This window comes from Chiloscyllium punctatum, chromosome 7 (genome assembly GCF_047496795.1).
Source record: "Chiloscyllium punctatum isolate Juve2018m chromosome 7, sChiPun1.3, whole genome shotgun sequence".
Classification (NCBI taxonomy): domain Eukaryota; kingdom Metazoa; phylum Chordata; class Chondrichthyes; order Orectolobiformes; family Hemiscylliidae; genus Chiloscyllium; species Chiloscyllium punctatum.
The window spans coordinates 130719057-130731923 of NC_092745.1; the positions used below are offsets into that span (position 1 = coordinate 130719057).

Sequence of the window (12867 nt, forward strand, 5' to 3'; positions counted from 1 at the left end):
GTCAAAAGGCTTTGGAACTCTCTTCCTCAAAGAGAGGGTAGAAGAGGAGTCATAGAGACGTCCAGCATGGAAACCGACCCTTCAGTCAAACTCAGCCATGCTGACCAGATATCTGAAATTAGTCCAGCTCCATTTATCACCACTTGGCCCATATTCCTCTAATCCCTTCCTATTCATATAACCATCCAGATGCCTTTTAAATGTTGTAATTGGACCTCTAGCAGCTCATTCCATACATGCACCACCCTCTGCATGAAAAAGTTGCCCCTTTAGGTCTCTTTCATATCTTTCCCCTCTCATCTTAAACCTATGCCCCCTAATTTTGGAGCCCCCACCCCAGGGAAAAAACTTTGTCTGTTTACCCTATCCATGCCCCTCATGATTTTGTAAATCTCTATAAGGTCACCCCTCAGCCTCCGACACTTCAAGGGAAACAGTCCCAGCGTATTCAGCCTCTCCCTACAGCTCCTTGAATATTTTTAAAGGCAGAGGTGGCTAACTTTCTGATAAAAACAATGTACTACTGGGGACATGGAAACGGGGAGCAGTCAGATCAGCCTTGATCTTGTTGAACAGGAGAGTTCAAGGTGCCAAGTGGCCTCTTTCATGTTCCAATGACACCCATGGTAACGAATGGCTGATTTAGACACTGACACTACTTAATGGTAGCAAGATTGCTTACCTTGATAGTTTCATAAGTGTCAGTAATCAGGGCTATGAAGAGACTTAGAACCATGTAGATGAAGAGGGTGATGAAGGTGGACAGATAGATGCGACTGAACACCCAGACCACATAGCTCTTGTCCTGCATTGCTGCAAAAGTGGCAAACATGTCATCCCCATTGATCAACGAGAAGAGGCACTCGGAAACCACATTCAGGGATCGAAACTGCAGAGGGAGAAACCAGAGACACACAATAACTCAGTTTGTCAGGGCAGGATCATAGTTATCCACACAACACTGTCAGAACATGCCAGCTCCAGGTCAGCAAGTGTGGTAACGGTGAGACATGCCTTGGCTTTTTACATGCATAAATCCTGAAACAATCTATTAGGCTGGACAAGATGGAGGTTCATAAGGAGCTGGGTTTAGAAATTCCGGCAAGTATGAAAATAGAACAGCCCCCAGGGCCAGATGGGATTTATCCTGGTGTTCTCTGGGAAGCCAGGGAGGAGATTGCTGAGACGTTAGTTGTGATCTTTATGTTATCATTGTCTACAGGAACAGTGCCAGAAGACTGGAGGATAGCAAATGTTGTTCTCTTGTTCAAGAAGGAGAACAGAGACTACCCTGATAATTATAAACCAGTGAGCCTTACTTTGGTTGTGGGTAAAGTGTTGGAAAGGATTAAATGAGAAAGGATTGATAATCATCTCGAAAGGAATAAGTTGATTAGGGATAGTCAATATAGTTTTGTAAAGAGTAGGTTGTGCCTCACAAACTTTGAGTTCTTTGAGAAGGTGACCAAACAGATGGATGAGGGTAAAGTGGTTGATGTGGTGTACGTAGATTGCAGTAACATGTTTGACAAGGTTCCTCACAGTAGGCTATTGCACAAAATATGGAGACATGGGATTGAAGGTGATTTAGTGGTTTGGATCAGAAATTGGCTCATTGAAAGAAGACAGAGGGTAGTGGTTGATGGGAAATGTTCATCCTGGAGTTCAGTTACCAATGGGGTACCACAAGGATCGGTTTTGGGGCCACTGCTGTTTGTCATTTTTATAAATGACCTGGATGAGGGCGTAGAAGGTTGGGTTAGTAAACTTGCAGATGATACAGAGGTCAGTGGAGTTGTGGATAGTGTTGAAGGATGTTGCAGGTTGCAGGGGGACCTGGATAAGCTGCAGGTCTGGGCTGAGAAGTGGCAAATGGAGGTTAATACAGAAAATTGAGAGGTGATTCACTTTGGAAGTAGTAACAGGAATACGGAGTACAGGACAAAGAAGATTTATGGTAGTGTGGATGAGCAGAGGGATCTCAGTGGCAAAAGTGAGGACTGCAGATGCTGGAGATCAGAGTTTAGAGTGGTGCTGGAAAAGCACAGGAGGAGCAGGAAAATGAACATTCCTGATGAAGGGATTTTGCCCGAAACGTCGCTTTTCCTGTTCCTCGGATGCTGCCTGACCTGCTGTGCTTTTCCAGCACCACGCTAATCTAGAGAGATCTCGGTGTCCATGTATATAAATCCCTGAAATTAGCCACCCAGATTGTTAGGGTTATTAGGAAGGCATACAGTGTGTTAATTTTTATTGGTGGAGAGATTGAGTTTCAGAGCCACGAGGTCATGCTGCAGCTGCACAAAACTTTGGTGCAGCCGCACTTGGAGTACTGCGTACAGTTCTGGTCACTACGTTATAGGAAGGATGTGGAAGCTTCGGAAAGGGTTCAGAGGAGATTTACCAGGATGTTGCCTGGTGTGGAGGGAAGGTCTTATGAGGAAACACTGAGGGACTTGAGGCTGGTTTTGTTAGATGGTTGAGAGGTGACTTTATACAGACATGCAAGATGATCAGAGAACTAAATAGGGTGGGCAGTGGCAACCTTTGCCTGGAATGATGAAAACCAACATGAGGAGACATAGTTTTAAATTGAGGGGTGATAGATTTTGGACAGATGGCAGAGGTAGATTCTTTACTCAGTAGTTGGGGCATGGAATTCCCTGCCTGTAGACTCACCAACTTTAAGGGCATTTGAATGGTTTTTGGATAAACATATGGATGAAAATGAGATCGTGTAGGATAGATGGGCTTCAGACTATTTTTACTCACTTTTTGATGGTAGGGTCCAAGTACAATCCAGCCACAGAAGCAGTAACCCAGATAAATCATAGAGGCACAGCAACAAAACCGAATAACATTGGGGAAGGCTGCTCGCAGCGTTAAAATAAGGACCTGCAATAAGAACACAAACAGCCATCAAAATGGGAGGATGGGAGAGAACGAGAGAGAGAGAGAGAGTCAGGCGAAAGCAAGAGTGAGGAACTTTACCAGCTCTTACATTATACTTTTCAAAAAAGCCCAAATATCGGATGACTCCAACCCAAACCAGCAATGTAGCTGTTCCCAATAAGATGCTGCATACGTCATAGGATGCAAAGCTCTGTAAAAGGAAATAAAACACTAAAGTTGCAGTGTTGCATACAGTAACCCACGATCCAGTTCAACATTGAAGATGACCCTTCAGCTCCATGAACGAATTCCACATTTCAACAGGTTCATGTCTGTACTGCAATCGTGGTCCCGTATTCCTCATTACCTTTGATTATCAAAAATACATCCCTCTCGGTTTAAAATTAACAATTGCTCCCCCATCAATTGCCATTGATGGGAGATTTCCAAAATGTTGAAGATTCCACAGAATAGTTGATGTGGGAAATGCAACAACATCCCATATAGAGAACCCTAGGTGTGAGAATCTGAGGTGAGGGGCTGGGTGGGGGGTGGTGGGGGGCAGGGTGAACAAGATTTGGTAGGGGTGTACAAAAATTATAGAAAGGATTTGTAGAACGAAAATAAATGGTTAGCAACAATGTAAAAGAGGAGATCTTTAATCAAAGGACACAAATTTTAAATAAATTTGCAAAAGATTTACGGTTCTGGGGGAAAGAGAAGGAAAATGCAATTAACTCAACTAGCTCAGCTGTGAAAATGGCTGAAGGGGCCAAATAGCCTAAAACTGCTCCTGTTTTATATGTTTGTAAATGCAGTAAATGAAGACCTAGAAATTAACACCTGGAAGGACAGTAGGAGGAGATTAAATTCTGACTTTCCAAAAGGAATTGGTCGAAAATAAAAGAAATTTCTAAGCTGAAAGAGAGACAGAACGCTTGCCCAGGGAGCAAGGGGAAAGAAGATTTAATTGCAAAGGACTTTCAAAGAACCAGCAGAGCAACAATGGGTCACATGGCAGTGCAAACTTCATCTGGGGAGGTAGCAGCCCTCTGTCAAGTTACATTTTCAATGACAGCAAGACACAGGATCTCATACAAGTGATAGTTCCTCAACAGGAGATTAACCTTCTCACCTGGGACTGCTGTTAACAACACATCTACTGCAATGACCTTGCCTATCTGAGTTGAAAATCCAACTTAGCAAAGCCTGAACAATAACTCCTGGTGTGGGGTCAGTTAGCTCAGTTGGTTGGACAGCTAGTCTACAGGGAACGGGATACTAGAGTGGGTTTGATTTTATATTTCCTCCCGGGCTGAGGTTACAATGAAGAACTCTCTTTCTCGAGCTCGCCTGAGGCATAGTAACCCTCAGGTCAAACAACCAGCAGCTGTCCCCCCCTCTCTCTCTCCCTCTAAAGAGCACAGCCCTGGTAAGACTATGACAATGTGTGTGTTTGATGCACGTGTGTGTGCATGCGTGCAGGTTTAAAATGATATTTTGAGGTCACTCCTCAAAATGACTTTACAGCAATTTATAAAGAAACAAGTCAGACTAAAAAAGGCCAAAATTCATTTTTCCTCCACTTTAGGAACCAAACTGTCAAACAATAACAGGGAGTGTGTGAGCACTGCAGATGCTGGAGATCAAAAGTAGAGAATGTGGTGCTAGAAAAGCACAGGTCAGGCAGCATCTGAGGAGCAGGAGAATCATGTTTCAGGCAGAAGCCTAACCTCATTCCTCATGAGGGGAATATGCCCAAAACATTGATTCTCCTGCTCCTTGGATGCTGCCTGACCTGCTGGGCTTTTCTAGCACCACACTCTCGACTTTCAAACAATAACAGCAAAGTATTCAAAGACTTTACCACTGCATTTACAAGTAAGGCTCCTCAAAACACCATTTATTCAACATAGCTACAGGAGCATCAGTAACACACATCTTTCACCGTGTAGACTTTTTTTTTTAAAAAGGACCTTTACGGGAGGTAGGTGCTGTGTGAAAGGCTAGCAGTTACTGTCCAGCCCAGATTGGCCTGAGGTGCTATTGAAAGTCAGAGTCAGATGTACAACACGGAAACAGACCCTTCGGTCCAACCTGTCCATGCTGACCAGATATTCCAACCCAATCTAGTCCCACCTGCCAGCACCCAGCCCATATCCCTCCAAACCCTTCCTATTCATATACCCATCCAAATGCCTTTTAAATGTTGCAATTGTACCAGCCTCACCACATCCTCTGGCAGCTCATTCCATACACGTACCACCCTCTGGGTGAAAAGGTTGCCTCTTAGGTCCCTTTTATATCTTTCCCCTCTCACCCTAATCCTCTGCCCTCTAGTTCTGGACTCCCCCACCCCAGGGAAGAGATTTTGTCTATTTATCCTATCTATGCCTCTCATGATCTCCTCAGCCTCTGACGCTCCAGGGAAAATAGCCCTAGCCTATTCAACCTCTCCCTGTAGCTCAAATCCTCCAACCATGGCAACATCTTTGTAAATCTTTTCAGAACCTTTCAAGTTTCATAACATCTTTCCAATAGGAAGGAGACCAGAATTGCACGCAATAGACAATAGGTGCAGGAGTAGGCCATTTGGCCCTTCGAGCCAGCACCACCATTCATTATGATCATGGCTGATCATCCTCAATCAGTATCCTGTTCCTGCCTTATCCCCATAACCCTTGATCCCACTATCCTGAAGAGCTCTATCCAAGTCTTTCTTGAAAGTATCCAGAGACTTGGCCTCCACAGCCTTACGTACACCCACCACTCTCTGGGTGAAGAAGTTTCTCCTCAACTCTGTTCTAAATATCCTACCCCTTATTTTTAAATTGTGTCCTCTGGTTCTGGACTCACCCATCAGCGGATACATGCTTCCTGCCTCCAGAGTGTCCTATCCATTAATAATTTTATACGCCTCAATCAGATCCTCTCTCACCCTTCTTAACTCAGGTGTATACAAGCCCAGTCGCTCCAATCTTTCAACATAAAATAGTCCCGCTATTCTGGGAATTGACCTCATGAACCTACACTGCACTCCCTCAATAGTCAGAATAGCCTCAAATGTGGAGACCAAAACTGCACACAATATTCCAGGTGCGGTCTCACCAGGGCCCTGTACAGCTGCAGAAGAACCTCTTTGCTTCTATACTCAATCCCTCTTGTTATGAAGGCCAGCATGCTATTAGCCTTCTTCACTACCTGCTGTACCTGCATGCTTGCCTTCATTGACTGGTGTACAAGAACACCCAGATCTCTTTGTACTGCCCCTTTACCTAACTTGACTCCATTTAGGTAGTAATCTGCCTTCCTGTTCTTGCCACCAAAGTGGATAACCACACATTTATCCACATTAAACTGCATCTGCCATGCATCCGTCCACTCACCTAACCTGTCCAGATCACTCTGTAATCTCCTAACATCCTCCTCACAGTTCACCCTGCCACCCAGCTTTGTGTCATCAACAAATTTGCTGATATTACTTTTCATACCTTCATCTATATCATTAACGTATATTGTAAAAAGCTGCGGTCCCAGCACTGATCCCTGCAGTACCCCACTGGTCACCGCCTGCCATTCCAAAAGGGATCTGTTTATCACTACTCTTTGTTTCCTGTCAGCCAGCCAATTTTCAATCCAAGTCAGTAACTTGCCCCCAATGCCATGTGCCTTAATTCTGCGCACTAACCTTCTATGTGGGACCTTATCAAAGGCTTTCTGAAAGTCCAGGTACACTACATCTACTGGCTGTCCATTGTCCATCTTCAGAGTTACATCCTCAAAGAATTCCATAAGATTAGTCAAGCATGATTTCCCCTTCATAAATCCATGTTGACTCTGACCTATCCTGTTACTGGTATAAAAATGAGTCGTAATTTCATCCTTTATAATTGACTCCAGCATCTTTTCCCACACTGATGTCAGACAAACCGGTATTTTATTCCCTGTTTTCTCTTTCCCTCCCTTCTTGAAAAGTGGGACAACATTAGCCACCCTCCAATCTGCAGGAACCGATCCTGAATCGATAGAACATTGGAATACCAATACGTCCATGATTTCTAGAGCCACCTCCTTCAGTACCCTGGGATGTAGACCATCAGGTCCCTGGGACTTATCAGCCATCAGATCTAACAGTCTCTCCAACACCAATGTCCTGCCTAATATAAATTCCCTTCAGCCCAGGTCCTTCAGCCACAATTACATCTGCGGGATTGCTTGTGTCTTCCCCAGTGAAGACAGATCCAATGTACCTATTCAACTCTTCTGTCATTTCCTTGTTCCCCATAATAATTTCACCCGTTTCGGTCTTCAAGGGCCCAATTTTAGTCTTAACCATTTTGTTTCTTTTCACGTACCTGAAAAAGTGCTTACTATCCTCCTTTAGATTTTTGGCCAGTTCACCTTCATACCTCATTTTTTTCTCCGTATATTGCCTTTTTAGTTTTCCTCTGTCGCTCTTTAAAAGTTTCCCAGTCCGCCGGCTTCCCGTTCATCTTTGCTATGTTATACCACTTCCCCCTTTTACCTTTATACAGTCCTTAACTTCCCTCATCAGCTACGGCCGCCCCCTGCCTCCCCTTAGGATCTATCTTCCTCTTTGGAACGAACTGACCCTGCACCTTCTGCATTATATCCAGAAATACCTACCATTGTGGTTCCACTGCCATCCCTGCTAGGGTACTGAACTTTGGCCAGCTCCTCTCTCATAGCTCCATAGTTCCCTCTGTTCAACTGCAATATTCCAAAAATGTCCTGTACAGCCACAACATGACCTCCCAACTCCTGTACTCAGTACTCTGACCAATAAAGGAAAGCATACCAAACGCCTTCTTCACTATCCTATCTACCTGCGACTCCACTTTCAAGGAGCTATGAACCTGCACTCCAAGGTCTCTTTGTACAGCAACACACCCTAGGACCTTACCATTAAGTGTGAAATCCTGCTAAGATTTGCTTTCCCAAAATGCAGCACCTCACATTTATCTAAATTAAACTCCATCTGACACTTCTCAGCCCATTGCCCCATCTGATCAAGAGCCTGTTGTAATCTGACGTAACCTTCATTGCTGTACACTACACCTCCAATTTTGGTGTCATCTGCAAACTTACTTATACCTCTTATGATTGCATCCAAATCGTTTATGTAAATGACAAAAAGTAATGGACCCAGCACCGATCCTTGTGGCACTCCACTGGTCACAGGCCTCCAGTCTGAAAAACAACCCTCCACCACCACCCTCTGTCTTCTACCTTTGAGCCAGTTCTGTATCCAAATGGCTAGTTCTCCCTGTATTCCATGAGATCTAACCTTGCTAATCGGTCTCCCATGGGGAACCCTGTCAAACACCTTGCTGAAGTCCATATAGATCACATCTACTGCTCTGCCCTCAACAATCCTTTTTGTTACTTCTTCAAAAGACTCAATCAAGTTTGTGAGACATGATTTCCCACGCACAAAGCCATGGTGACTAACCCTAATCAGTCCTTGCCTTTCCAAATAAGTGTACATGTCCCTTAGGATTTCCTCCAACACCTTTCCCACCACCGATGTCAGACTCACCGGTCTATAGCTCCCTGGCTTGTCCTTACCGCCCTTCTTAAACAGTAGCACCACGTTTGCCAATCTCCAGTCTTCCAGCACCTCACCTGTGACTATCGATGATACAAATATCTCAGTAAGAGGCCCAATCACTTCCCTAGCTTCCCACAGAGTTCTAGGGTACACCTGATCAGGTCCAGGGGATTTATTCACTTTTATGTGTTTCAAGATATCCAGCACTTCCTCCTCTGTAATATGGACATTTTTCAAGTCTATATCTTCCATATCCTTTTCCACAGTAAACACCGATGCAAAATACTCAATTAGTATCTCCCCCATCTCCTGCGGCTCCACACAAAGGCCGCCTTGCTGATCTTTGAGGGGCCCTATTCTCTCCCTAGTTACCCGTCTGTCCTTAAAGTATTTGTAAAAACACTTTGGATTTTCCTTCACTATTTGTCAAAGCTATCTCATGTCCCCTTTTTGCCCTCCTGACTTCTCTCAAGTATACTCCTACTGCCTTTATACTGTAAGGATTCATTCAATCTATCTTCTCTATACCTGACATATGCTTCCTTCTTTTCCTTAACCAAACCCTCAATTTCTTAGTCATCCAGCATTCCCTATACCTACCAGCCTTCCCTTTCACCCTGACAGGAATATACTTCCTCTGGATTCTCGTTATCTCCTTTTTGAAGGCTTCCCATTTTCCAGCTGTCCCTTTACCTGTGAACATCTGCACCCAATCAGCTTTTGAAAGTTCTTGCCTAATACTGTCAAAATTGGCCTTTCTCCAATTTAGAACTTCAACTTTGAGATCTGGTCTATCCTTTTCCATCACTATTTTAAAACAAAGAGAATTATGGTCGCTGGCCCTAAAGTGCTCCCACATTGACACCTCAGTCACCTGCCCTGCCTTATTTCCCAAGAGTAGATCAAGTTTTGTACCTTCTCTAGTAGGTACATCCACATACTGAATCAGAAAATTGTCTTGTACACACAAATTCCTCTCCATCTAAACCCTTAACACTATGGCAGTCCCAGTCTATGTTTGGAAAGTTAAAATCCCCTACCATAACCACCCTATTATTCTTACAGATAACTGAGATCTCCTTCCAAGTTTGTTTCTCAATTTCCCTCTGACCCATTGGGGGGTGTATAATACAATCCCAATAAGGTGATTATCCCTTTCTTATTTCTCAGTTCCACCCAAATAACTTCCCTGGATGTATTTCCGGGAATATCCTCCCTCAGCACAGCTGTAATGCTATCCCTTATCAAAAATGCCACTCCCCCCTCCTCTCTTGCATCCCTTCCTGTAGCATTTGTATCCTGGAACATTAAGCTGCCAGTCCTGTCCATCCCTGAGCCATGTTTCTGTAATTGCTATGATATCCCAGTCCCATGTTCCTAACCATGCCCTGAGTTCATCTGCCTTCCCTGTTAGGCTCTTGCATTGAAATAAATGCAGTTTAATTTATCAATCCTACCTTGTTCTCTGCTTTGTCCCTGCCTGCCCTGACTGTTTGACTGGTTTCTTTTCTCAACTGTACCAGCCTCCGATTGACCTCTTCCCTCACTATCTCCCTGGGTCCCATCCCCCTCACCTTACTAGTTTAAATCCTGAGCAGCTCTAGCAAATTTCCCTGCCAGTATATTAGTCCCCTTCCAATTCAGGTGCAATCCATCCTTCTTGTACAGGTCACTTCTGTCCTAAAACAACTTCCAATGATCCAAAAATGTGAATCCTTCTCCCATACACCAGCTCCTCAGCCATGCATTCATCTGCTCTCTCCTCCTATTCCTACCCTCACTCGCTCGCAGCACCGGGAGTAATCCAGATATTACTACTCTCAAGGATCTTTTTAAATTCCTGCCTAACTCTATATTCTCCCTTCAGAATCTCTACCTTTCCCCTTCCTGTGTCATTGATTCCAATGTGGACAATGACTTCTTGCTGATCCCTCTCCCCCTTGAGCATTCTGCACAGTCTCTGAGACATCCTAGATCCTGGCACCAGGGAGACAACACACCATTCTGATTTTTTTGCGACCGGCCAGAGAAACATCTGTCTGTGCCTCAGACTAGAGTGTCAAAAATGTGTTGCTGGAAAAGCGCAGGTCAGGCAGCATCCAAGGAACAGGAGAATCGACATTTCGGGCATCAGCCCTTCTTCAGGAATCCAGAAGGGCTGATGCCCGAAACGTTGATTCTCCTGTTCCTTGAATGCTGCCTGACCTGCTGCGCTTTTCCAGCAACACATTTTCAGCTCTGATCTCCAGCATCTGCAGTCCTCACTTTCTCCTCAGACTAGAGAGTCCCCTAACACAATCGGTCTTTTGGAACCCGATGTACCCCTCAAGAAAGTCAACTCCATTGCTATGGGTCAGACCAGGTCAGGACAGCAGATTAGATTCCATAAAAGGGTCAGAGTGAATAAGCAGTTGCCAATGAAAGAGATGAGGAGGAATTTGTCCTGAGACTGCTGAATTTGTGGAATTCTTTAGCACAGAAGGCTGTTGAGGCTGGGAGATTATGTTCAAGGCTGAAGGACAGATGTTTAATCAGGAAGAGAATGAAGGGTTATGGGGGAAAAGGCAGGAAAGTGGAGTTGAGGATTATCAGGTCAACAATGATCTCATTGAAAGGGCAGGGCAGACTCAATGGGGCCGAATGGTCTACTTCTGCTCCTACATGTTCTAGTCTTAATAGAGAAGCCTGGCTGGATACGTGGCTGATCATTTAGGACCAGAGCAAGGTTAAAATTTCTGCATCCAAAGGGACAGTGAATGTCTGTGATTGTCTGCACCCCATTGTTCTCTCGGTCTGGAAACAGGATAGTCTTCAATCTTCAAAGGAATTATAGGAAGTGGGTGGTCTGATGTCACACTGATCAAGTCCAAAGACAGAATTGTGGAGGAAGAGACAAAAGTCAAGAATTGTTTTCAGGTTTAGATTGCAAAGTCTCATTATTTAATGAGCATTAAAGCTAAATACTACAATATTCATCATTTGTGTACCAGGCTGTGATTTTCAATTACATTCGTCAAGGACTGATCTATTTCCAGATGTTCACAGCCATGTGCTCTTAAAACAAAGCTAACTCCACTCACATTGTGTTATTTATACTCAATGATGCGCAGCTCTATGACATTATCACAAAGCTGCTCCAGGGTCCTGCAGCCCACGCACAATAGGCAGGAAAGTGGACGTAGGTTTGATCAGCATCAAGGACTATATTGATTGGTAAAGCAGGCTCAAGGAACAATATGACCCAAAGTCATTTCTCAGGTTCAAACATCAGGCTGGATCCTTGTCCCTTACCTTAGCCTCAATTTCCATTTTTAGGACAGATCCAACGATGGTCAGCAAATCACTAATGATGATCAGGATGTACCAGCCATTAACAAACTCCATGCGATCAGACCACGTCACGTTTTTATTGTAGTGGAGCAAGAAGTAGTCAACAAACTCCTGAAGGGTAAAGAGCAGCCGTAGTTATTGAGGAGCACGTTTTCCAGCAGAATTACAAGAAAATAAAATAAAAATCTCCCATACGTACATTCTGCAGCTTTATCCCATTGATAACAGATCGAGTGCAGAGAATTAACGAGCTCAAACAAATCACAACAATAAGGGCATCAAAGACCATCATGTAGTGAGTGTTCCTTTGTACTTGGAAAAAGAGAGAAATGCAAATTTAAATTTAAAAATTACCAAAGCAAATCACAGCCAGCCATCGATTCAAAGACATTTTATACCAACAACTGTTGATAGATAGCAGGTCTGACACTCCATCTAGTGGACAGGTGTGCATCTTACAATGAGCACATTTGATGGCAAAATGGTTAAGTTAGGAGAGATTGGAACATTGTAGAGTGTGCCCCATTCCCCCCATCTTTTGTTTATTTAGTTTTGTTTCTCTCCTCACCCTCTCCCCCACCCCACAAAGAGTAATAGGGTTACTCTGTCCCATCCTTTATAGTTCCGTGATTCTACAATGCCCCAGTCAGAATCGGAATCTCAACAAGTACCAGGCATTATATTCTGGCTGAAACAAAACACAGCCAGTATTTTTGTGGCCAGTGAAAGTAGTTGTTTTTGAAGAGCAGAGGGATTTGGGAGATTGAGGTTTGAGATGCATCACAGAGCTGTCACAATCCATTGGCCAAATACAATCTTCCCATTCTGCACATGAATGGGGTAGACTAGTGCCCACTTCTGCCTAGACTAGTATTATGGTCACCTTACTGATTTACTAGACTAATAAACCAGACAACAAGTTCAAAACCCACCACGGCAGTTTGATTTCAACAGTTTTTCCGTAAAAGTGACCTTAAAAGTACAGATTAGATTGGCAGGACTGTCCAAGTACCAATGATTTATCCACCAGATTCACAAATACTTCATTTACAAGTATTTTGGTGAAAACCCAA

General features: G+C 43.9%; 1 protein-coding gene across 1 annotated transcript in view; it reads right to left on the reverse strand.

The window, feature by feature from the left end:
- The window catches only part of LOC140479491 (mucolipin-3-like), a 36928-nt gene that overhangs the window by 3921 nt on the left and 20140 nt on the right, over positions 1–12867 (reverse strand). The window contains exons 7-11 of the mRNA XM_072573324.1: positions 11994–12106; positions 11756–11905; positions 3002–3103; positions 2773–2895; positions 683–889 (exon numbers count right to left, since the gene is read on the reverse strand). Of these exons, the coding sequence (XP_072429425.1) occupies positions 683–889; positions 2773–2895; positions 3002–3103; positions 11756–11905; positions 11994–12106 (695 nt within the window). The remainder of the gene's footprint in view (positions 1–682; positions 890–2772; positions 2896–3001; positions 3104–11755; positions 11906–11993; positions 12107–12867) is intronic.